Source organism: Strongylocentrotus purpuratus, unplaced genomic scaffold (assembly GCF_000002235.5).
Source record: "Strongylocentrotus purpuratus isolate Spur 01 unplaced genomic scaffold, Spur_5.0 spur5_scaffold_6, whole genome shotgun sequence".
Classification (NCBI taxonomy): domain Eukaryota; kingdom Metazoa; phylum Echinodermata; class Echinoidea; order Camarodonta; family Strongylocentrotidae; genus Strongylocentrotus; species Strongylocentrotus purpuratus.
The window spans coordinates 24,824,587-24,851,302 of record NW_022145612.1 but is presented as its reverse complement, the minus strand read 5'-3'; the positions used below and the strand labels follow the sequence as shown (position 1 = coordinate 24,851,302).

The 26,716-nt window shown below is 37.4% G+C and overlaps 1 protein-coding gene across 1 annotated transcript in view; it reads right to left on the bottom strand.

Moving 5' to 3' along the window:
* LOC583613 (reelin) overlaps positions 1 to 26,716 on the bottom strand; it is a 67,132-nt gene that overhangs the window by 19,325 nt on the left and 21,091 nt on the right. The window contains exons 14-34 of the mRNA XM_031000304.1: positions 26,386 to 26,455; positions 25,693 to 25,932; positions 24,760 to 24,924; positions 24,223 to 24,459; positions 23,446 to 23,567; positions 22,381 to 22,561; positions 21,690 to 21,827; positions 20,891 to 21,077; positions 20,042 to 20,253; positions 19,325 to 19,484; positions 18,591 to 18,755; positions 17,495 to 17,730; positions 16,922 to 17,073; positions 15,909 to 16,119; positions 15,321 to 15,565; positions 14,613 to 14,792; positions 13,836 to 14,115; positions 3,124 to 3,264; positions 2,432 to 2,618; positions 1,235 to 1,444; positions 328 to 611 (exon numbers count right to left, since the gene is read on the bottom strand). Of these exons, the coding sequence (XP_030856164.1) occupies positions 328 to 611; positions 1,235 to 1,444; positions 2,432 to 2,618; positions 3,124 to 3,264; positions 13,836 to 14,115; positions 14,613 to 14,792; positions 15,321 to 15,565; positions 15,909 to 16,119; positions 16,922 to 17,073; positions 17,495 to 17,730; positions 18,591 to 18,755; positions 19,325 to 19,484; positions 20,042 to 20,253; positions 20,891 to 21,077; positions 21,690 to 21,827; positions 22,381 to 22,561; positions 23,446 to 23,567; positions 24,223 to 24,459; positions 24,760 to 24,924; positions 25,693 to 25,932; positions 26,386 to 26,455 (4,003 nt within the window). The remainder of the gene's footprint in view (positions 1 to 327; positions 612 to 1,234; positions 1,445 to 2,431; positions 2,619 to 3,123; positions 3,265 to 13,835; positions 14,116 to 14,612; positions 14,793 to 15,320; positions 15,566 to 15,908; positions 16,120 to 16,921; positions 17,074 to 17,494; positions 17,731 to 18,590; positions 18,756 to 19,324; positions 19,485 to 20,041; positions 20,254 to 20,890; positions 21,078 to 21,689; positions 21,828 to 22,380; positions 22,562 to 23,445; positions 23,568 to 24,222; positions 24,460 to 24,759; positions 24,925 to 25,692; positions 25,933 to 26,385; positions 26,456 to 26,716) is intronic.

Below are 26,716 nucleotides of genomic sequence, written 5' to 3'. Positions count from 1 at the left end.
AATTGGAGCACTACAAAAATGGACACATAGAATAAATTTCTAGTAGTTTTAATTTTTTCCTTGAAATTTGTGTCATTTGGTATACTATTCTTCTTGCATTTTTACATAAATTTGATCTCAGCTAAGATTAAGATAATACAGACATGCTTTTGTAAAAAATTAGATATAATATTTCTGAAGGGATAACATAGGTCAAGGTACATCTCTGATAAAATGATCCCAAAAGAAGCAGGCTTAAGACATGGGGAATGGAAAAACATGTACCTTGGACATAAACACAAACACAAAATGGCTGTCTTAAGACATTACATAAAAAGATGATCTTACCTCAATCCGTTCCCTCTTGAAAGCTCATACGGACTTGGTGGTAGATACGACACACCCTGCCTCTGATGTTGAGGGCAGTGCTCAGTCAGTGTTGTCGCCCCTGGATAGAACAACCAGTCATTGTTATTGATGCGGCCGAGTTCAAAGGTCTCCTGGAGCGGTCCTCGGGTCATGAAGTTACCCCCGATGACGAGGTTATCCAGGGCCCATGCATTGCCTTGAAGGGAGTGCTGGGGCTGCCAGAACCTGAAGCGGGTGGAGTTGGTCTTGGACAACATTGGAAGCTGTATCCATCCAATTAAAGAATTGAAAGTATTGCTTGATCAATTCACTTTTTACGATGTTACATGCCATATTTAGAATATTAAGACATTTGAAGAGCCATGCTTTTCAGGGAACTTTTTTAATCTGATGTTCTTCCACACTTGCATACCGGTATATAATACTCACAAATTATTTTTCACCTCTTCCCAGAACTCAACCTTCTCTTTAAGTGGAACTAAGAACCAGACTCTTTGAAACATGAGTGTGAACAAAGCAGCCAGGAATAGAGAACACAAAATCCAAAAATCACAACTGGGAGCATGTTCTCAATTTTGATGATCTATTAAAGCAATTTCATTTTAAGTGTCTTGATTAATCAAGAAACAGTCACAACCCAATGACACTGGTATTTTTACCACACAGAGAATTTCATGCAAGCACTGTTACTTGAAATTAACATTGCAAACAGCATAATCACATCATTTAAAATGCCATATTATGCAGTATCGCTGAAAAAAGAGAATTTTAACAGTTCTATAATGATCTTCTGGTTCATCATAACATTTCAAAGTAAGCCAATATTGCCACCAAGTTTAAACTAATCAAAAAGTGTGGAAACATTTCTAAAAAATTAAACATGTACCTTGATATTGAAGAATGTTGCCGGAAGGGGAGTAAAGGGAAGTTCTTGCAACAGTTCCCACGTAATACCACCATTGATGGAATACTGAAGTAGAACCGCAGATGATCGACTAGATGACGGATCGTCATAGCAACTGTACTTGAACGTAAACTGGACATACTCCATCATAGTAGCATCCACATCTTGGGATACTAACATCCTCACACCGGGCTAGAAACATCAGAAAACAAAAAAGTGGATCAGTGATAAAGAGTAACTATGTTATGCACAAAGATCTACATGGGCAATAAACAATATCTCTGAACCATTAATGGCAATGATGCTGTAAATAATTTTTCTTTGACAACTTATCCTTATATAAATCAGATATCATATAACCACCTGTAATTACCATCTTTCATCCCCCTCCTACTCTTTCGCATTCAGAAGCACATCCCTTGATGAATACGAAGGTTACATGTACATGTATGTGACTAATACATCAAATGTGAAGAGTATGTATACTTAAGATAGAAAACATGACTGCTTTGCCATAAAATCTCTACCCTTCTCATACAGATGTAAAATAAATGATATTGTGTTGACAAAGAAGAGATAAACAATATACATGTTCTTACTTCAGGTAAATATATATATTCCCCAATTATGCAATGACAGTAGAAACACATGTTCTTACCAATCAATAAACCACAAACATTTTTTCAAACCTGCGGGTGTTTCACAAAGACTAAGATTGACTTTAAGTTGGACTTAACTATGGCAGGCCATTCATGCCACTAGTTGCTCTCACCATTATGATCTTTAGATAATATTTTTTTCCTTCAATAATGAATTATAAAAAAATGTAAATTCTGTAGATCTGAGACCATGATTTGTACGTCCCTTGAGAGATTCAAAGGTCCAAGGACCAAAACTGTTCATGTTTACAAATTATACAATACGGTTATAAATAAAGTAAATATACAATAGTGAGCCAAACGAAAGGTATGACAAGTACAATACGAAATAAAGATGACAAACAGTAACAAACAGTAAAACAAATGTAATATGTACAGCTCAAAAAAAAATCTACCAGGGCCGCAGCTCAACAGCGCCCTCAGTAAATGGTGAGAGCAAACAGTGGCATGAACGGCCTGCCATAGTATAGTCCAACTTAAATTTGATCTTAATCTTTGTGAAACACTCCCCTGGTCATACCTGATTAAATATTGCAGCATTGCCAGACACCAATACCCCATCACATTGGGTGCTGCCCCGGATTCTGCCATACTTGTAGAGCCATCGAGTCGAGTCCAACCTGGGTGGTCCATCAAAGCTGTCCTTGAGCTGCTTGGGTAATGGGATACTTGGTACACAGTAGCTTCCTGCATAGCCTGGGTCACATCTGAATGATTTTGAATTCATGCATGGGAGGAGGAGAATCTGTGATAATTACTCACGTCACCAACACATGTACAATTTGAAGTAAAAATCCATTGGATATTTAAAAACTATAATTTCCACACCAGACATTACCCTGCTAAATGCATGTGTAAGGTATGAGATAACTTGAGCTGGTGTCATAAGAAAATTTGATAGCAATGTCAAACTGCATCAAAGTGATTACGGTAAGCCACTTCAGTAACCTCAAAATACTTCTAGGGATCAAGGAATAAATGAAACGGAGCACTGAAATATGAACATTTCCTAACTACTTCTTAAATAAATTCTGTTAGCTCTTTTAGGACATACCACTGCGGATCGAAATAATTTCACATGCATACGAAACCTTTGCAAGTATCGGGAATGGTCCACTTTTTCATAGGTTACTATCAACAAATTTTCTGGCTGTACTGAATTTTTTAATAATGATATTTTCCCCAAACTATTAAAAAACCAAAAGAACTTACACACAATATCCTCTATCACAACGTCCATGTCCAGAACACATCCAAGGGCAACTGTTGCCAAGGTAAATATTATCTATGGCCCAGACATCGCGGTTGTTTCGGAAATCGGGCTGATGCCATCGGAACCTGGTGGACGTGGATCTAAAAGAAGAGGAATATGGATAATGAAAGGCTAAGCATAACTATGAATACTTAAACAAAACGTTTTGAACTTTGAACTATGTTTCCAATGGATGGATCATATCCCATTTAGCTGGTGAATGCCGGATATTTCAAAAACACTCCACTTCCTTTTCTCTTTCATTTTCCTTTCATTCAAACTGTACACTGTAATACAACATCATAGTGTGATATTGGAAAAGTCCTCGATGCCATGGGATAATACAGCAAACTCTTTGTGAGTAATATCTTGCATTTGTAATATGAAATATTTGTAATCATTTTTACACAAAATTTGAGGCACATAGCCATAGGACGCTAGATAAGTAATGGTTGTCTTCTCTGTTGGTTGAATTTAAAACAAGGAATTTATGGGTTTGATTGGGACACGATGTAATACGAATGTCAATGTCATTATCAAAGTGAATAATAGTTACATCATGATGACATTATTCGCATGAACAAGTATAAATATGTCAGTCATAATGTACTGAGCGAATACTAGGCGTTGTGGCGTGCGCCTGTAATCCAGCTAAAAAGTGGAAGTTACAAACTGATTCAGCCGAGGACGCAGGTTCGAAACTGAGTCACGTCTTTCGGATGGTGATGTTTAAAGGTCGGTCCCAGACGTAAATAATCATATCTGATTGATACATGTCTGTAAAAACCCAATACACACACACTGACGAGCAATAGGAGTAGAAGACAGAATAATAAAGAAAATGTTTGATATTCTATTCTATGTTTCTGCTTTCCTACTTGATTTTCCTCCTACCCATGTACATGACTTTGTCTGTCTCTTTTTATTTCTTGATCCGCTTCTCTAATTCTTCTCCCAACAAAATTTCTCTAATTTTATTTGTATTATTGTTCACAGTGCAGGTTACTTCCAACCATTTTGCTTCTCATCATGGCGTCCAAGTTCCCAGGAGAGAGAGACGATAAGGTCAAGCTACACACTAGAAAAGGTCATGACATGACATGGTCATGTGACAAACATGGGGAGCCAATCAAATTTTACTGCAAAGAACACAAAATCCCTGTTTGTCATCCATGCGCTACGAAAGATCATAAACCGTGTGAGCTAGACGACATCGAGGATGTCATCTTGGAGAGGAGGAAGAAATTGCATGACAAGCAGCAAGAGATAGAGGAAATGAAGAAACAACTGAAAGCGCTTGACTCTAAAGTGGATTCCATTGTAACCTCTGCAAGTAAACATTTTCAATCAGTCAACGATGAACTTAAGTTGGCATTCAAAGAGCATTTAAAGATTGTGAAAGACAAGGAGAAAAGATCGATTCGTTCGATCGACGAGGAGACGGATGAAGAAATAAAAATCATTAACGAAAAGAGGGAAAAACGGATCAAATCATGTCACGAAGAAGCAGAACAACAACAACTAACCATCAAAGAAAGCCAAGCAAAAGTCGAATCAGAGACAGAGGCAATCAGCGAGGTGGTTGCTAAAAAGATAATAGATCTCACAAGTAAGAATCAGCATGCAATCAGCAATATGGATAATATTGACGCCAAGATCAAACGAATTAACAAAGATGACAAAACAATAGTGAATGAAGCTCCTCAAGTACTTGCATCCCTAGATAACAATATAAGTTCAAATGTTCATCAAAATATTAGCGACTGTCTTGACCGGATACAGCGTGAAGTTCAGAGAGTGAAGTTTGTCGAGGGTGAAGTAGGTGGGGAACACTATGGGAGAATTGATGGCTATATCGGTAAATGGGAGCTTGTCAAGTCAATCCACATTCCACCGATTGTTAATTACCCACGGGTGTGTGGTTCGATCAGTGATGATGAGATATGTGTGCGGGACGTAAAGAACAATACGACGTATGTTACAAATATCAACACTGAACACACACAGAACGTCATTGAAGGAGGAAGTAGCATGTACATGTATATTACATCATGCGCCCCCATAGACGGCAACATTATAGTATGTGGTAAGGGGAGAATAGGCTTCATGAGCGACAGCTTGGATGGATGCATCACTCTCTATGACAAACAATGGAAGGTGATTAGAGACATCAGCATACCGAGGAATAACCGCTCTATTAATACTAGTATGCAGGTTGATGTTGACAGGGATGGGATGATCGTCGCTGCTCAGTTCAATCAGCCTAATATCTACGTCATCAACCCTGCTGATGGTAAGATAGTAAACACTATTACGATGCAGTGTAAGAAGGTGTGGGGTAAGATACAAGCCTTGTCATCAGGTGATATCGCTGTGAAGACAGATGATAATGGATTCACTGTCATCTCACGATCAGGAGAAGAGAAGGCTGTCATACACTCTGATGAGTGGCGCGTGTCATGGTGTCGCGTTGACAAACTGACAGACACACTCTACATCACACACTGGGATAGAGAGCGTAATATCTACGCAGTTGATACGGTGTCATGTGATGGTATCATCCAGGCAAGGAGGATCGTGGAATACGAGGAATCAGACCGGAACATCTATAAGTCCACTAACCCATGCCTCGTAATTCCTTCTGGTAACCTTGTAGCTTGTGACGGAGACAAACTTTATGTGTACAGAAAGCGATTTATTGCATAAGTCAACAGAATGTATATGATACAATTCCTCATAATGCAGGCCTAATTTGCCTCAACGGAATATTGGAATATCTAATTGTTCTTACAACCCAGTTGAAGTTATAACATCTCTATTTCTTACCAAGAATGTTTACAAATATATATTACTAACAGATTTTTTTAATGTTTTTATATACTTTATATCACTTTGAAATCTCAGTGACTTTTTATTTAGAAGTTGTTATAATCATACCTGGAATAAAGCAATTCCATCTTTCAATAGTTACATAAGATCTCATTTCTATATAATAATGGATATTAGAATTACGATAAATTGAAAATTTCTGTAATAATTGAACAACACGTTTTGGGAAGTATATCTGGGGTAGAGAATGTGTGAAGGAAACTGGATGAACCTGAATATCTTACGTATGCAGGGGGGTGTTTCATAAAGAGTTCGTAAAGTTACGCATGACTTTACGAACGACTTGTATATGAAGTTCCAGATAGGATGCCCAAATTTTGTTCTGATATTTCCAATATCCTCAATTAAATTATGGCAAAAAAATATACTTTGCATTAAAAATGTTTATAATAAGAATGTTAATCTACATCTGCACAGTTCAACTTAATAAATAAAAATCAATAATGATTGAGCATCCCATTTGGCTTTTCATATACAATTCGTTCGTAAAGTCATGCGTAACTTTACGAACAGCTTTATAAAACACCCCCCTGGTAATCCCTATTTTTGATTTGGCTTAGAGTTCAATAAAATTATTTTCAAGTTTTCACATGGACCAGAATTCAAATGGATTCAGTAGAATATAATGAAGATGGATTGGGAATTGACTTCGCATTCTAAAAGAAAAAGAGAACCTGACTATAAGATTCAGGGAATATTCATTATTTTTTGTGTAATTACCATGATATTTCAAGAAGGATTTTGGAGGGACATACATGTATGTTGCTCCAATTCGTTTGCAGTTCAAAGCATGTTGTATCAATATAATGTCGGTAATGTGTAAAGGTAGCTGGAACATGCAGGGTTCTGACCCAATCTTTTGAAGTTGTATGGAAAATTTCATGAACCGCAAATTTTGATTTATTATTTATCTATATCAATTAGTTATAATTTTTAGTGTGATATTATTGTATATGGTAGAATTGAAGAGGAAAAAAATACAACAGCAATTGTTTAAAGTCGTATGGGCAATTTCATGATCCGAGGCAGTGAATTCATCATATTGACTTTTATTGACTTATCATCATAATCGTGAACTTCAGGTGGCGCGCTGCTGTGGCCTTCACGAGAGCACGCCATGCAACTCTTTCAGCTGCCATTTGTGTTGCACCTTTCATTCCTTGTCCAGACACTTTCTTGATTTCATCAGTCCAAGATATTGGTGGACGACCTCTACCTCGTTTTCCTTCGACTGCTCCTTGCAGTATTTGCGTCTCAATACCTTCAGATCTCCTAACAATGTGCCCAAAATAGTTAAGTTTTCTTTCCATGATTCCCCTTCTGATGGTCAAGTCTGTTCCAATCTTTTCCAGGACCCACACATTTGTCTTTTTATCTTTCCATGACACCTGCAACAGCCTCCTGTAGCACCACATTTCAAAGGCATCAACTCTCTTTCTGTCATTTTTGTCATGGCCCAGGACTCACTTCCGTAAGTAGCAATAGAGAAAGAAGTTGCTTGAAGCAGACAAACCTTCAGACTGAGAGATAGGCCTCTGCTCTTCCAGATGTGGGACATATTCTGTACTGTCGATCTTGCCATTGCCATCCTTCTTCTTATCTCTGTGGTGCTCTCTCCTTTGTTAGTGATAATTGAGCCCAAGTACTCAAACCGATTTACTACTTCAATCTTATTTCCAGCTACGGTGAAGTCAGTGTTATCATAATCTCTATTGACAACCATTATTTTTGTCTTTTTGGTGTTTAGAAGAAGGTCTTTCTCTTCACTTGCCTGTTTGATGCTATTCAATAAATCAATCAGCTCCTCTCTGCTGCTGCAAACGAGAGTGGTGTCATCAGCATACCTTAGGTTCGTGATCTTTTTACCTCCAAACTTAACTCCCCCTTGAATCCTTCCAGAGCATTTCTCATAATGTCCTCAGAGTAAATATTAAAAAGGTTAGGAGACAGTATACAGCCTTGACATACTCCCCTGCCAATTCCAAACCACTCAGTGTTGCCGTTACTGGTTCTCACTGTTGCTTCTTGGTCATGATAGAGGTTTTTGATCAGTTCGATGATGTGAATTGGGAACCCCATCTTTGCCATTGTATTCCACAAATGAGAGTGGCTCACACAGTCAAATGCTTTGCTATAGTCTATAAAGCACAAATAGAGGGGATGTTTGTGTTCTCTGCATTTCTCTAATATGTTTCGAATGTTGACAATCTGTTCTCTTGTCCCTCTACCTTCACGGAACCCTGCTTGCTCATCTGAGATCTCGGCTTGCAGTTTGAATTTCATTCTTCTGCTAATCACCTTCAGAAGTATTTTGCTTGCATGACTAATCAAGCTGATCGTTCAGTGATTTGCACATTCTTTCAGATCTCCCTTCTTTGGCAATGGTATAAAAACGGCTCTACACCAGTCATTGGGCCACTCCCTACTATTCCAGATATTGCAACAGATACGCCACATCAGGTCAGTACCTTCTTCACCTGTAGCCTTCCACATCTCGGAAGTCAAGTTGTCAAAGCCAGGGGACTTGCCATCCTTCAGTTGTTTCATTGCAAGCTCCACTTCTGATCTTAATGGAGGGGGCTCCATTTCATCACTTTCCTCCCACTGAGTGCCAACTTGTTCCTGTGCAGCAAACAGCTTGGTACTATACTGCACCCATCTTTCCTCGATGTCTTCATTCTCTGTCAGTGTTTTGCCATTTTCATCATTAATTACATCCAGTCTTGGGATTCTTTTCTTTGTGATTTCTTTCACAATTGCAAATGCTGCCTTAGAGTTGTTCTTGTGACGCTCTAGGTCTTCACACTTCTCCTCGATGTATTTCTTTTTGTCCTCCTTCACACTACTTGTTGCCGCCTTATTGAGTCTCGTCCGTTCTCCTCTATTGCGTTTTACTTTTGCCCTCTTCCTGTCATCAGCAATGTCAAAAGTCTGATTTGAGATCCATTATATATAATTTTATTGTGATATCTTTGTTAATGCATGTAAATTCTATTTATTTTTTTAAATGATGTGTGGAATATATCATGAAATGAGACATTGAATTCATCATATTGATTATTATTAATTTATACTTTTATACTCCATACTTTGAATTCAATATCATTGTAAATGCATGTGAATTCATGGCACATTGCTATGTAATAAAACAAAAGATAAATGTACTTACGATTCATTAAACCTTATGATATCTTGCAACTATATAAAATCACAACTAAGTATGAATGTGTTATGTTATTTGTTTGCCTACAGCTGTCACAAATCTTTCTAAACTGTAAAATGTCTATCTCTAACCAGTCAAACTGAAAACTTCTCATGTCCTGTATGAATGTCATCAGTTCTGTAGATTTTGTTTTAAATTATTTATGTTGTCTTAATTGCTTTTTTTTCAACAATGGTAGCATCTTTGCCCAGGAAAAATCTCATATTTGTGGCTATACCTATAACTCAAACCTGCTCTAAAATGATTACATGCCCTCATAAAGGTTTATAAGTTAGAGTGGTTGTTTGTATTGTCATGTAGATTGACCTACGTTTAGGCCTACATCGTCTTCTTTCAAAACGGTAATCTTCGGGAGTAGTTACTTCTTAAAATTTGTTTGTTCCTCTTATTGTGGGATCCGGTCCAGGCAGCTGAGAGAAGCGTTTCATAAAAGAGGAGGTCCATACATGAATGATTCACTAAATTGGTCAAGTTGATAACATGAAAAGCGTATTGTCAGAGTTGGTAACTGGTAACAAAAGATAAATGTACTTACGATTCATTAAACCTTATGATATCTTACAACTATATAAAATCACAACTAAGTATGAATGTGTTATGTTATTTGTTTGCCTACAGCTGTTACAAATCTTTCTAAACTGTAAAATGTCTATCTCAAACCAGCCAAACTGAAAACTTCTCATGTTCTGTATGAATGTCATCAGTTCTGTAGATTTTGTTTTAAAATATTTATCTCCTCTCCGTTTTTTTCTTTTTTCTTCTACATTAATCCATCAATAAGTTTTACATACCAGTAAACTTTCCATTTTACTTAACCCTTTGAAAGCGAGCCCGCGCAAGGCGATTGTTTCCCCTGTGACGGATCGATTTCGGTTACATCGCCAGTAATGGAAAAATTGGTGGTACTTTCTACTTTCAATGCTCATTGCGCCCCATTCAGTCATTTTTGTGATTTTTTGTAAATGTAAAAATGAAAGATCAGACTTTTTTCTTTCTAAAAATATAAGTTTTGTTCATCAATACGAAAAATAAGGTCTGTTATTTTTGAGGGAAATTGCCGTCTTATTTTGTTGAAGCTTCATGTCTTTCCTTTTCAATACACTCACAATACAAATTGCGTAAGCACCACTGCACACGCAAATCGGTCGATACCTACATTCATTCCCCCATTGTCAATGATTGTCGTCTGCTAAAGCTCGGCCGATTATCAACCGAGCCATAAATAATAGGCCTAAGCCTTTGTTGTACATGGGTTTTCGACACATTTTATTACTATATTCATACCAACATTATGCCATGATCTACGCTAAATGCCCTTTCTTTTAAATATGCAAATCAAATATAGGACTATTTGGGAAATGAATTTTGAGATGAACATTGTTTTATTCTCGAAAATAAAAATAATATTTACTTTGAATGCTTTCGACTTTGTTTCTCATAATTTGATATATTCATTTTGCCATCTAAAAAAAGCTGTTGTGTGCCTTATCATATTACAATCTTACCACTAGTGCCTAAATGTATTTTATGGAATAAAACTAGATGGAATTCGACTGCACGCAGTCGAAAATGATGCCTCCGTCATAGAGCAATATTACAAACCAAAACAGAACACATTTTTCGAATTCAAGTTCAATTGTAATCCATTAACAGGTTCTCAGAATATCGTGATTACAAGCAATTTCTCATATACATATATGAACCTTTGATCTTTGACCTCATGACCCTAAAATCTACTCAGTTCATTGGCTCTGCAAGATGTCCTGAGTTAAATAGTAATCCATCTGTCAGTTCTAATGAGAATGTGTTCACAAGCTATTTCTGCATACATAATGAGCCCATGACCTTTGACCTTATGAACCAAGAATCTACTCAGTTCATTGGCTCTGCAAGTAACATACATGACCTAATTTTGGCAGGAATCTATCAATCAGTTCTTGAGAACGCGATCACGAGCTGTTTTTGCATACATAATGTGCGTTGTGGCCTTTGACCTTTGACCTCGTGACCCCAAAATCTAATCAGTTCATCTGCTCTGCAAGTAACATACATGACCTAAGTTTAGCAGCAATCGATCAATCGGTTCTTGAGATAACGCAATCACGAGCTGTTTTTGCATACAAAATGTGCGATGTGGCCTTTGACCTTTGACCTCGTGACCCCAAAATCTAATCACTTCATCGGTTCTGCAAGTAACATACATGACCTAAGTTTGGCAGCAATCCATCACTCGGTTCTTAAGATAACGCGATCACGAGCTGTTTTTGCATACATAATGAGCCCTGTGACCTTTGACCTTTAACCTCATGACCCCAAAATCTAATCAGTTCTTCGACTCTGCAAGATACATACATGACCAAAGTTTGTCAGGAATCCATCAATCGGTTCTTCAGATAACGCGATCACAAGCTGTTTTTGCATACATAATGAGCCCTGTGACCTTTGACCTTTGACCTCGTAACCCCAAAATCTAATCAGTTCATCGGCTTTGCAAGATACATACATGACCAAAGTTTGGCAGGAATCCATCAATCGGTTCTTCAGATAACGCGATCACGAGAACGGGACGTACGTACGTATGTACGTACAGACGTATGTACGTACAGACGGACGGACGGACGGACAACCCGAAAACATAATGCCTCCGGCTACTTCGTAACGGAGGCATAATGACACACAAATCCCATTTACCAGGATAACCATCGAACAGCTAGACTGGTTTTGGTTATCCCTCGTGAGAATTCAATTTATTTGTCTTCGTCTCCATCTGTATTCTCGTTCAACCTATTGTGTCAATAAAACTTTGTTAATCCTCGTTTCATGATCAGTTCTGTAGATGGCATGTACATGTATACATGAAATAAGGATGATGATGATGGTGATGATGATGCTTACAATATTGTAATAGAATAGTAATGATCATAGAAATTATTTCCTTCATCTTGCACTCGCTTTTCTTCATTGCCAGAAAAACTTGTTTATGTTGCCTTGCTTTTTTTCTTCAACAATGGTAGCATCTTTGCCCAGGAAAAATCTCATATTCGTGGCTATACATATAACTCAAACCTGCTCTTAAATGATTACATGCCCTCATAAAGGTTTATAAGTTAGAGTGGTTGTTTGTATTGTCATGTAGATTGACCTTCGTTTAGGCCTCCATCCTCTTCTTTCAAAACAGTAATCTTCCAGAGTAGTTACTTCTTTACATTCGTTTGTTCCTCTTATTGCGGGATGCGGTCCAGGCAGCTGAGATAAGCATTTCATAAAAGAGGAGGTCCATACATGAATGATTCGCTAAATTGGTCAAGTTGATAACATGAAAAGCGTATTGCCAGAGTTCCGACACTGGTAATTACAGGGGAGAAGAATTACCAAGTCCTTTTATCAATGCATACTTTTATACTTACACAGTTGAGAGTAAGGTCGGTTATGTGTAGCCAAGTGAAACGCGGCATACAAATTGCAAATTTTATTTGAAAGGAATAATCCTAGGTCTTTATGAATAAGCCTACTATAGGCCTAATAATATTATTATATGAATAACTACAATACATCTATGGAAATGTGAGGAAAACAACGCCCTCTCATATTGCCCAGCAAAAATCATCCAATCACCGATGGAAAATCGCCATGTAATCATCTTCATCAACAAAACCAATAATCCAAAGCCTTGAATCATAAATAATAAAATGCAATAGTATAAGCTGTCTCATGATGCCATTTTTTTCTTCGCATTATAGACCTGCCAATGTTTGAATAACTCTTTTTGTGTTTCATATTCTACTTTCTAACTATACATCTAAATCAGTTATGTAATTACAATAACGTCGTCAAGCAAGACTCCTGGCAAGAATATAGAATGGACGCACACGTAAGCATCCGTCTCCAGCTGTACGGGTATTTCGAGGGCTTTTTTCGATCCGAACACTAACTTAGGGTAAAGTTGAAATGATAGCTCTTTTTCTTGATTTTTTTCCACGTAACTTCATTATTTTTTTAATAGATGAGATGGATGGATATATCGAAATAATACTTCAAAGAACTTTAGCACATAATAGCTAATAAAAAGCTGGAAAACTTTGTCAAAATATTAGGGATACATCTCGGCTTCTGTAGAAGCCCGTCGGCACAGACTTAACAACTCGCTCAGGTTCTGTAGAAGCCCGTCGTCTCCAAAGTGCTAATATCATCATTTCATCATCATATGCTATCTTCTATAAAGAGAGTGTTGAGAGCCCTTCCTACTCCTTGCAAATTTGGAACCACCAACATTGTTTTGTACAACCCATTACTTACTAGCAAAAATACACAATAGCCAGCAAACTTCTCTAGTACTTTTTTCCTTAAATTTCTTCTCATAAATAGTGTTCACTGGAATTGTTATGTGCCAAAAAAAACTTGTTCAATGCATAAATTTAAAACAGACTGAGAAATAATGAGCTCAAGATGTATTTCCTGGGAGACGGAATCGGTCTAGTCTGTCTTTCATTACAGGATTCTCTGCTCTATTGATTCTCTTGTTAGCTTTAAATCATCTTCTTTCCTCTCCCTTGCACTCACATAGCAGCTACAGGCAGATAGACCGTGACCCTTGTCCAATCCTGATGCATCTGAGACAGGTAGACCGTGCTCATCCCGTATCGACCACACCCCATGTCTGGAGGACTGCATTCTTCCGCCACCAGGTGCCACGTCTGTCCCATGTCCAAGGAGTACTCTAGCAGAACAGCATAGGCTGGGAGGGATGGTGTGCCCCCTGCACAACCCATGGTCAGTTCAAACTGCAGGAAGGCAGTCATGGTGACATGGAAGTCCCAGGTCTCAGTGTAGCGAGGTACCCCTGTAATATAGCAACAGCATTCGATTAGAAAGTACATGTATGTTATTGTATGTACCAGTAGCCCATCTACAGAAAAGCAGTAAAGCTACTTGTAAAATATAAAACTGTGTGCTCCTCAACAGGGAGACCCAAATGGAGACCTTACTGAGAAATGTCTGAAGATTTGTTATGAATGTCTCCTTCTATGCCATCTTGATCCAAGATCTCCTGAGACCATGATAAGCAAATCGATGCATCGATCTTGATCTTTAAACCAGTTTCATAATAATTAGGTTTAGTACAGAGAAGTAACCAATCAAGAAGATGCCTTCGAAAATACTCAAAGTAATATAACTCTCAGCGCTGTTTTCAACCAAAATGCATTTCTCAATACATTTGTCCAAATACCAAATGAGACAATCAACAACAAGATTTACAATTCAAGTGATGTCATGGTGTCAAATTCAAGATCTATCCTTTATCTACGTTGACAAATCTTGATGAAAGATCATTCATACCTATAGTGGAATCAAAGACCAGCGCATCTTGGGCCCCACAGAATGGCTTAGCCTGTCCTCCCATCGTCATATACCAGCTATCACTAGCACCACCAGTGAAGGTATCCTCAAAGCCATACAGTCGGGTCTCGTTGGCACCGATCACTATGTTATCCAATGCCCACTGTGCCCTTGGTATACCTGTATTCATTGTGCAAAGTAGAAAATGTACATCATTAGAATATTACATAGTATTTAAATGTTTTACACTTTGTTTTTATTGAGTCAATTTTGCATCATAAAAAATTTATTAGGATGATGACAAAATTTGTATACAGGACAATTCTACTTAATTAGATCAGGGTTAATAGGGATATACGGGTGAATTAATGATATTCATATTCTTGCTTGTTGAAAATCCAGATAATTCTAGTAAATTTTTCACCATGGAATGCTTGTAAATGTCTACTTTTCAAAATCAACAATTTCACACAAAATACAAATTAAGTTCATGAACATAATGTATGTCAAAGTGAACCTTTGGGGAAAAACCTTTAATGCAAAAAGATTATTTATCAAAAATTGGTATATGTATGTCAACAATGAATATCAACTCATTTTTTAAATTAATTTTGTCACAATTAATTTGCAATCATTGCTATCAGACCATTGACTTTACATCACTAATAAACCATATTTTTCCAAATTTACACTTAGCCATTAACTTACCAAGAGACACAAAAGGCTGCCACCATCTGAACACAGTATCCGGTGTCTTAGCCCCAGAGGGCAAACTTATGGTGACCTGCGTTGACCTTTCACCTAGTTGAGTGGGGTCAAGAACCTTCAGTGTATGCCATGTGATGCCAGAATTATTGGAATACTGGACAATGATGGCCTCACTGCGATCCATGGCTGGCATGCATTGGTCACCTTGGTCCATGCTGCCTATCTGGACATAGAACTGGACGATTCTGAATTAAAATAATGGTATAAAATCAGAATAAATATTATTAAATTACATATTGACATTACATTTATGAAAAGATAATTGTCCATGGAAGCCAGATGACTACATCTGCAACAGGTACTTTGGATTCAGAGCAAAAATTGCAACTGCCACTGTACTATTTACATACTTGTAAAATCATAACAATATGTCATTGATATGAACAGCAAAGATGTATTATTCAAACAATGAAAGCACATTGTCTCTGTATGAAATAAGTATATTGTCTCAATTAATTATTTCAGAGTTCATCCAAGCCTGTTCCTATAAAATAATATCCTTAAGCATGAAGTGCCAATATAACTCACTTGATGGAAGTAGTATTGACAGGCTCTGTCTGAGCTTCTCTTGGTCCTGTGGAGCTGAAGTAGAGAGAGTTGTCCATCTTGATGACCCCACACCCTTGACCCACGTCAGCACCCAAGGTATGAGACCACTGACCATCACTCTGGGGTCTCATCGTATCAAAGCCATCGATGAAACTCTGTGGATTGGACCCCTTGGGTGTACAGGATGTACCTACAACAGAATAATTAGAGATAATAGAAAATGAAATGAGTTGAGTCCATCTTGATGACCCCACACCCTTGACCCACGTCGGCACCCAAGGTATGAGACGACTGACCATCTGGGGTCTCATCGTATCAAAGCCATCAATAAAACTAATAGAGTCAGAGCCATCAATAACATTCTGTGGGTTGGAGCCCTCAGGTGAACATGAAGCACCCATAGGATGACTTTTTTATTCATATTTTGTTGAGACTATCATTGCAGACATTCGGCTGATTTTAAAAATCTAATAAATCACCTACATAAAAATGTTAATTTGATTACACTTTGACTAATCTAAGCTAGTTTTGTTTCAATAGTCGAGTGGACAATCAAAGATAAATCTACCGATGTGAGCTAATACTTAAAAATGTCCCTAATTCCATTTTCCACCCATCTTGATTGCAAGAAAGTTTATTATAGGACAGGGGCAAATCCAAGATTTTCCAAAAGGAGGAGGCATGAGTACAAAATTGCGTGCGAAATGTACAAAGCCCTTATGGTGTGGTGTCCAGGGCCCGCTGAAGGGCCCAGGAAAATTTTGAAACTTAAGATGCTCTATGGTACATTCTGATTGCGTAAACTTAACTTTTTTTTTGGGGGGGGAAGGGAAAAAAAGGGGTCAGGCGTCAATTTATTCCAAAAAGTTTACTATAGGATGCCAAATGTACACTGTACTGTTGCACAATAATATCCACACATTATCAATTTTCTCACTTCTATCTGAAGTAATCACTAAAATCACAATATATTAGACTACATCTATACCTACCATGATATCCCGAGTCACATTCACAGTCTCCATTCCTACAAACCCCATGTCCACTGCAGTGACCAGGGCAAGACTGACCGATGTACACATCATCCAACCCAAAGGCTGGAGCAAGGGGATCACCAGCCTGCCACCAACGAAACTGGACGTTGCTGAAATGAAGGCAGAAAGGGATTTCAAGGTAGCTGTCATATGTGTATCAAGTTTTGTATCTTGTTTTATTCATGAAGATTTTAAGGCTTCAGATTTTCCTCCACCTACTGAACTTTGTGATCTATGACCAAGAGCAATAAAACAATTTTTGTTGTTGTTAAAGTTCCAACTAAACATTAGAGTTGCTTACCTGCACTGCAAAACTATCATCCCCCTTGGATATAAGATATAAATGAAATGCACACGATACATATTCTGCAAGTAATATCAAGAGCACCAAAACGTTAAACGTAATTCACAAACATATGGCACAGCACCCAACTTGATAATTGCTTTAAAGATTACATAGATTTTTTTGTTAAAGCCATAACATTCAGTGCTTAGCATCAAAGAGTAATTAATCATTATGTATGTATTTACCTGTGGGTCATATCACTTTGAACAGGAATGACTATCAATCCCCAGTCATTGTACCTTCCAGAGTGGTAGATGCTCCCATCTCTCAGCTCTCCTCCCTGTCCATCACACTGTACCTCTCCCTCTGAGAAGGGATAGCAAGGAGTAGTTACCAGCTCCCAGTGGAGCCCTCCATCGGTGGATCTCTCCAGGTAGACAGGAGCAAAGTGGGAGAACTCTTCTTGGCATCCAACCACGACCTACAACAAGTTTTCAAGGAATTTTCATCAGCAAGTGATTTGCTCCCTAAAACCAGAACAGACTGAATGACAACATGCTACATCATCCTTTCACAACAGGGGGGTGTATCACAAAGACTAAGATCTGGCAGGCCGTTCATGCCACTATTTGCTCTCGCCATTATGATCTTTAGATAATATTTTGCCTTCAATAATGCACAATAAAAAAATGTAAATTCTGTAGATTTGTGACCATGATTTCTACATCCCTTATGAGACCAATGCCAGTAAATGGTGAGAGAAAACCTGCCATAGTTTAGTCCAACTTAAAAGTCAATCTTATTCTTTGTAAAACACCCCCAGAAGTACTACTACTAGGTGTTGCTCCATGCAACTGGCTCTATTCTGCATGATCCTTTGGAGTTCCTAATTTTCTTAATTATTTTCTTTGAATTCAATACTGAGATAACATGTGTACATCTATTTTTGCAAATGTTTTACCAAGTGGTGCTCAGAAGACTCTTTCTCGGTTTGTGTAAATGGTCATTTCTTTTCATTTTAGTACACATATTACCACACTCAACAGTCTATAGTCCACCTACAGCCACAAGGGCATTAACTCAATTTTTACATAGAAATAGCACCTTTCCGGTTAAAGCTGGGGCCCCTGTTTCATAAAACTTGTTATCAATAACAAAAGCCACAGATGTACTACAAATCTGCTCACAGCCAGGATTTCATTAGCTTATAACAATTATTGTATCTTGTTATTGATAACATTTTTTATAAAAACAGGACCAAGATGTTTCCTACAGACAGGATGCTACTCTAGCAACAAGAAGAGGAAAGAAAACTTATAAGAAAAAGCGATTCCCATTTACCTTGAACTGCACAACATCCCTTGTGGTGAGCTGCATTGATCTGGTGACAGCGAATCTATCCTCACCAACAGCATCAAAGTAGAGGGCCGGACCCCTTGACCCGCAGAATGTACCCATCTGACCACTGCTGGTGGACATCCAGATGTCTGGGTGTGGACTGTCATTCTGTATGAAGGAAAGCAATATGTCTTCAAAGAGATGGCCCCCAAAATGAATTACATAGAGGATTTTCATATGATCCCCTAAATCATCCTATATCAGCTTTGTATATGCTTTACAGCTGCAGTCTGAAAAATGCAAGATTAAAGATTTTGATTTAAATAGAGAAGAGTTTCACACCATCTTCCTCTTAGTGTGGTTATTTCATAGCGACTATGAGGTGTGATGTTCCGAAGCAATATATCACTACCATTTTTTCCCCAAAGTCAGGTTGAGCCGGGAAGGTTATTTAACAATCAAGTTCAAAATGAGACCAAAAAACTTCTCAGTCATTAGAGTAATTGCTTTATTTCCATTTTCATAGAAAGACATTAGATACTATATTCAAAGCTTTGGTAAAACTCATAAACTCTTTAGACTCCACCTCAAATCATCTCAGGCTCAGTGTTCCACATGTTAAGAAAGTACAAAGATATTTTAGGTATCACACAATTTAAAAGCATAAGTCAATTTTACAAAGCGGATACCACTCAAAGTCACATTACCATTTACATCAATTCTTATATCTTTATTACCACAAATGAGGCTTCCAATGACTGAAGTCTGAAGTCATTGCCAATGAAGATATCATCTACAGCCCATTGGCTATTGAAAGCTCCTGCATGATGAGGCTGTCTCCAGCGGAAACGGGTTGCAGGAGATTGAGCTCCTGCTGGCAGCTCTTTACGAACAAATCTAAGGATACAAAAGAATCAAGCAGGAATTTGTTCTTGATCAAGAAATAATACTGTCTCTAAACTAAAGGTTAGGCTATTTCTCCCACCATTTAAAACTGCATACCATAGGAACCTATTACTTCTTCGTCTTTTATAGCTGTATTCCTTTTTTTTTTGGCTACATTTTGCCATTTAATTCAAATGTGGTAACAAGTACATTATTGGAGAATCGCGTTGAAAAGAGCCATACTTAAGCTTTTCGTCTTGTACTCATGAGTGCAAGACGAAAAGCTTAAGTATGGCTCTTTTCAACGCCTTTCTCCAATCATCTTTTCAAGTACATGATTCTACATTTTGTACATTAACATTCTTTGATTACATAATATAAAGAAGGAAAAAAATGTTCTCTTTTTTTTATAATTGACATAAATAAATAAATAAATCTTAATTCTGATGCATTTGTTCCTGAAGTGGTAACTATGTTGACAAGGATACACCCACAAATTGAAAAGGCTCTAAATTTAGGATGTTTTGTAATGATAATTATATTCCATTCTTTCATTCGTAAGACCTTACCTTGGCATAGTATAATCCTGGTAGTATAACTCCAGCAGGTGCGCCCATGAGATACCACCATCTATAGAGTACTGGAGTAGGACACCCTCTGCCCTCTCTGTGGCCCTGCTACATGCACTCCTCTCCTCATCACTACCGATCCGGATGTAGAACTGGATATAGCTGGGTTCCACTGTACTCATATCATGGCTGACAAGCTGTCTTACACCAGGCTGTGGAAGGGGGAGGGGAAGGAGGAATACAAGGTTAATAGGGACAGAATGCTTTTTTAAAAAACTAGCACATGATGCCAGTATCATTTACAAAGGATAATGAAAGCTCAGAGTAAGATAGGTACAGCTAGAGCCCATGGGTCTCTAATTATGTGATGTTTTTAAAACTGAATACACAGATGATAAAGGAGATGGATTGAAGACTAAGTGATGAATGCTCTATCTTCTTATAAAGGATAAAGCACAAATACTCGGCACTGAGATTATATTTTCCCCCTTTTTAATAGTTCTTTATCAATATCACAACTTAAAACAAAGAATAAACTTCATATTTTTTACGTACATGTTGAAATAACAAAAATGAGAAAACAGATGTAGAGTAAATAGCAATACTATGAATACACTGGTAATAGCACAGCAATCTTTTTTTTCAAAACATTTTAATGCCTTTACACCATACTTGCAAAGATTGGACATTTTGATGGAAAGGTTTGCAACAATGGCAGCACAGCTAAAGCCGGGGTAATAATCTCCAAGTTTGGAAGCACTTAGTGAGTCTAATAAGCGCTATATAAAAACTGAGTATTATTATTATTATTATTATATGTTATAAACACATTCTACTCTGCACACTTACACCATGGAAGTAGAGAGAACAGCCTGAGGATATGGTGCCACATCCATGTCCTGTGCACTTGATGGTTGCACCCTGAATGGTGGACCAATCAGCATTGATCGTAGCTGCCTCCTCAAAGTTGGATTGTATAGCGTTCAGTCTAGGGTTATCTGGCAGACAAGTCACTCCACTGTACCCTCTGTCACATCTGAAAAAGCAATCAATACAAAGAAATTGTAATTGTCACGGATAATCAATTTTCTTTATTCAGATTACAATGAATTCAAGTGGAAGACATGAAGACACTTCATCAAAAAATTGGGGTTTCTTTCTCTCCGTAAGACATTACAATACTATGAAATAGTTAAAAGACTTGTAGCAAGAGTATTTCCTGTTTCATATATTACTAATTGCATAATCAAATGAACTATAATGATGCACAAAAAATAGAAATATGTTTACTATATCATTTTTTTTATCATCATCAATATAATCATCACTACCATCATCATCATCATCATCATCATCACCACCATCACCATCAATCACTATGAACATGACTGACAAAGAAAGCGGACAAAATATACAGTTCCTCAGTTAGACAAAGGAACATCCCTTCACTGCTATTATGTAAAAAGGTGAATATGCATGTGACATCTGTTCTACACATTTGTACATAATAGCAGTAAAGGGATGTTCCTTTGTCTACCTGAGGAACTGTATATTTTGTCCGCTTTCTTTGTCAGTCATGTTCATAGTGAATATCATCGTCATCTTCATCAAGATCATGATCATTACTATTTGTATCAACCGTCATTACCTGCAGAGTCCTTCCTGGCAAACACCATGCCCACGACACATATCAGGACACTGCTCCCCTACATACAGATGTCTAATGGCCCATGTCGCTCCATCGGCATGATGGGATTGGCGTAGCCTGAACCTAGTCACTGCAAACCTGAGATATATCAAGCATAGCGAAAGTTCATTAAAGGAATAAGAAGGAGCACTGTTCAACTTCTTCTATTGCAACTCTATATCCCACATAAAAAGAGGTGGTTTTACTAGTTTCTGTCCTCTCACTTCTTGAATGCTCCTAAACATTTTCTATTACAGCATATCACCTTTTCCCATTCTTTACAAATTATCTTCCAATCATTTCTTCAATTACTATCATAAAACAACATTATTTATTTATTGATATGCATATCACAGAAGCCTATTCAAACGAAGTCTTGCAATCGAAACATATTTGGGTCGAACATAAAATGGCAATTCCATAACTAGAATCGATTCTCTCCACAACATCAAACTACATTAACTACCATGAACATATGATTCTCCAAAAGATTTGTGAGAGAAATCCGTATTTACCTAATAGAAGATAGAATAATAAGCCATACAATCTAAACAAACTCCTGCTAACAAAATCATTCCACTCATTCAAAACATGAAAAATCATCAAAACTGGGTTAGAAGCAGGAAATACAATGTTTAGTAAAATGTCTGACCTAAGTCTTGCGGGTAAAGGCAGACTAATCCTAGTCCATTCAGTGTATTCTGTAGAGTGATACTGAGATCCTTGGCTGTATGATGTACATCCTACATCACCAGGCATACAGGGTGGTACTACATCATGCCACGTCAAACCATGGTCGGTAGAATACTCCAGCTTAATGGAGTAATCATGTCCTGCAAGTAGAAGAGAAGATATGATTCAGACTAAAGTATAAGCAAGCTCACGGTTGCAGTCTGAGCATGAGCAGATAAAGGTCATTGCAGAACAAATTTTGAAATACACGGAGACAAAATACTGGATACGTGCTCATGAAAGTTATGTAACATTATTCATTCATGCACATTCAGTGCACTCCATGATACACAGGTGGAAGTATTCTTCGAAAAGGAACAAAGGCTATTTATATAGCACCTCCATGTAGGAGTGATTATTTCAAAATGTACAAAGTGGGACCTCTTCATGTTTTGAAGATCTGTGGATATTCGGGGCCATTGCAGTAAGGTGCTAACCGTGAACTGGTGTATACTGTAAAACAATATTATTACAACCTGAGATATATCAAGTATAGTGAAAGTTCATTAAAGAAATTTATGTACCGGAGATGTTGTACTCAACAGTTTTCAACGTGACCTTCTCATAAAATTCCACATGAACTAGCATTTCTCACAGATAGAATAGGATTTAGTTCATGATAAACTTGTAGTATTCTAATTTTTAACATTCTTGTTTGCTGTTAAAGTGATGCTGCTGGGTGACTGTACTGTGAGAAAAAAACAAATTATTCTTCAAGAAATCTGCCAGTTGGTCTGTTCATTCAGTCTGAAGTTGATTATTCAGAACGAGAGTCTAGCTGTGGTATTAGAAAACAAATGATTCAATTAGAAGGACCAGAATTTATCAGCTCTTTCCACAATTAATGCTTTTACATGTAGTAGTATTCTTTTCAAGGAACTAGTGTGCAACTTTCTTATATACTAGAAGGTCTGAAATTAATATATATTTTTTAAATCCTAGTAGAGACATCATGAAAGGTATTATGTCCACTCGAAGGACTTACCTAGTCTCCTCTGCTGTCCACAGCCAACAGCCAGATAGAACTGGATCATGTAGGAAGCCCCAACCTGAAGAGAGTGAGTCTCTAGGATTGATGCACCGCTGGAATGGGACTGGCCTGGCAATCTGTGAAATACAATGACAAAGTTGCCTGACACATTATTTATCATACCATACTTTATTTGCTCCAGGCTTATATTTATAAGATACAGGATTATGTCAATTTCCACAGTTTCACAATCAAAAAGTTTGTTCTACCTGTGGGACTTCAACCTACTTGTTGCTAGCAGGCATCATCAGACTGATGTTTTTAACCTATCATCACTGTACATTCCTATTCTCTGAAACTGATGATGCATGCAGCAATGAGTAGGCTCACAGGTAAAACAACCTTTTTGATTGTAACACTGTGGAAATTCAATTTATGGAATTACTCCCAATCAGATAAACCTCTTCAAAGATACAGGATTATGGCTTTGGTTGTGATTGGGTTTGAGTGTAGGTTTATGCTTAGTGTCAGGGTCATGGTTAGGTGAAGAGATGGGTCTAGATTTGAAGTTAAGAATGCAGTTCACATTAGAAATTAATCCCATACCTATCTTCCCAAGCTCATATGTCATGAATTCAGTTACGAGGTGTCATTCTATCATTTATTCCATCCATAGATATGGAATTGAGCATTAAAAGCATCATATTTCTTCTAAAAACACCCTTCTTGTCACGAAACATCATTTTGCTTAAGAATATTTGACAAAACTTTAGACAACTGAAACTAACTCACATGAGTGCAGGACTGATATTGCATGCCTCGCCAATCTGACCAGTGTGGAATGTGAGAGCTCTCCGCACCTCCCTATGGTCACTGAAGTCCAGATTGATGTTGTTCCTGAGTTTTGTTGTCATGGAGATATCATCCAAAGCCCAAACTGCTTGGTTCTCTCCTCCACTTGAAGGCTGCCACCATCTTATCATACACGCATCATTCTGGGCCTCAGGGCTCAGATGGATAAGAACAGTTCTATGACATAGATCAAAAATAAAAAATTAAGGTCATAAAGATCGGTGAAACAATATTGTCAGAGTGATGTGAAGGCCAAGACACATGATTTCTTGATAATGCAATAACAAAAAATATTCACATACTACACCATTTTATGAAGCTTCTAAATTTCATTCTAAAAAAAGTTTAATAACTCCCTTTAGAAGTATCAATTGCAGCATAAAAGAACTTTGACATCTTTTCTGTTTTATATTTTCATTCTTTTATGACTAGTCAAAAGCTTCAAGAATGCTCTAAATGGGACCTTCTAATTCTTACCTAGCCGTCTTGTAAGCATCATACTCTAGCACTTTGATGAGATTCCAGTGGATACCATTATCACAGGACGACATGACGAGAACAGATTCAGAGGCGTTGAGTGCTGGAGGACACGTGCCTGATGATGATCCATGGCTGCCTATCCGAACTGTGAACTGCAAATATCTGGGGAAATGGCATGGGATTACAGACTCAATTTTCTATCCATATCCAACACATAATACTTCATCATAGAACTTCTAATTTCCCAATCTGCAAATTTTAAAGGCTCTTGGTCATGCGAATAAATATAGTATGAAGAATGTTCACACTCCACAACATTTCATGAAATAGCCATTATACAAAGAACTTGAAAACTGCCTTTGCTGCAGAGCGATTTGGATCTGCATAGTTTGTATATCAGAAGGCTTTGCAAATGCCAATACTACCGTTATCAAAGATAATGTTGAGTTCTATGCATGGTCATGTGATTGCATTGTGAAAGAAACGTTGTGGAATTGATCAGAAAAGGTTGATCATCTAGCATACATGTATAAGTATTAGTGTATACCACAAGGTTCTGAAATCATCAAAATGATAAGAAATTTGGCCCAGTCTTGGTAGAGTTACAAGCACTGTACACAGAAAGATGTATATGGGACTACACAAACATGTGGTATAAAAATCTGTCCCGATTTTTATAGTGTTATATGACAATTTAGAATATTAAGGTATTTGAAGAGCAATGCTTTTCAGGGAACATTTTTTATCTGATTGATCTTCCACACTTGCATTTATAACAATGATAACGCTCACAAATTATTTTTCACCTCTTCCCAGATCTCAACCTTCCCTTTAAAACCCACACTATTCAGTCAAAAAATAAAATGTCTGAAAAATTACCTAAACAAGTTAGTGAGCAAAATGAAGTACACCTTCAAGATGAAGATTTACCTGATATTTGTTGTGTTGATCTCCTGTGTGATGAGCTCCCTTTGTCCCTTCTGATTGAACACCAAAGCTTTGCTTGATGCTAAGACTCCACATCCATACCCAGTAGATCCTCCTTGGATGACACTGAACTTCTCATTCTCATCAAAATCTGAAGTAAACATCTCAAAGTTCTCTGTCATGTTACCTGGCAAGAAGCCAACAGAGATCTGACAGGCGACTCCCGAGTACCCCTGATCGCACCTGAAAGTTGAAAACCCATAATAAATTACTGGATGAATAGATCTAATTCAAGTTCCATTGTATCAAACAAGTCTAGTAAACAGTATAAATATATTAAAATGGCAAGGCAGTAACCAGAATAAAATGTGGCTGCTTTGAGTGATCTTCAGAATATAATTTGTTTTCCAATCAATTCTGATCAGAACAGCTAAATGTCATTTTGCCAGTAGCAACCAGCACAGTGAAATTAAAATGCATATGGAATACATAACATGTCCCAACAAATACTATGTAACTTAGCTATAAATTGTATCCAAACCTGTAACATCATTGTCAGTGTCTACAGACATCCACCACATGAGAAACACACATTGAAGTTACATTAAACCAAGGTCTTTCACTAGAACACTAGTATTGCTTATTACAGACCAACTTCAACAATTACTTGGCTACAAATATTGATTTATATCTCACCTGCATCCCAAGTGTGTGCATCTTCCATGTCCATTACACATTAAGGGTCCACAGGCATCACCAACATAAACTGTATTGATGAAACAATGAAATAAATACCAAGTGCAATATGTAAAGTATATCTAGAATCCATGGTAGAACTTTACAAAAATTGGTATAAAAACTATTCAACTTTGCAATGCCTTTCAATATGATTACATTGGTATATGAAGAGGATGAGGTTTCCCTCTGTGGGTTTGTAGACTATGAATTAGCTTTTCAAGATTTAACTAAGGAAAGGATCCCCAACTTTGGCAATTCACTTTGCTGGTATCATAACACTGGTAGCTTT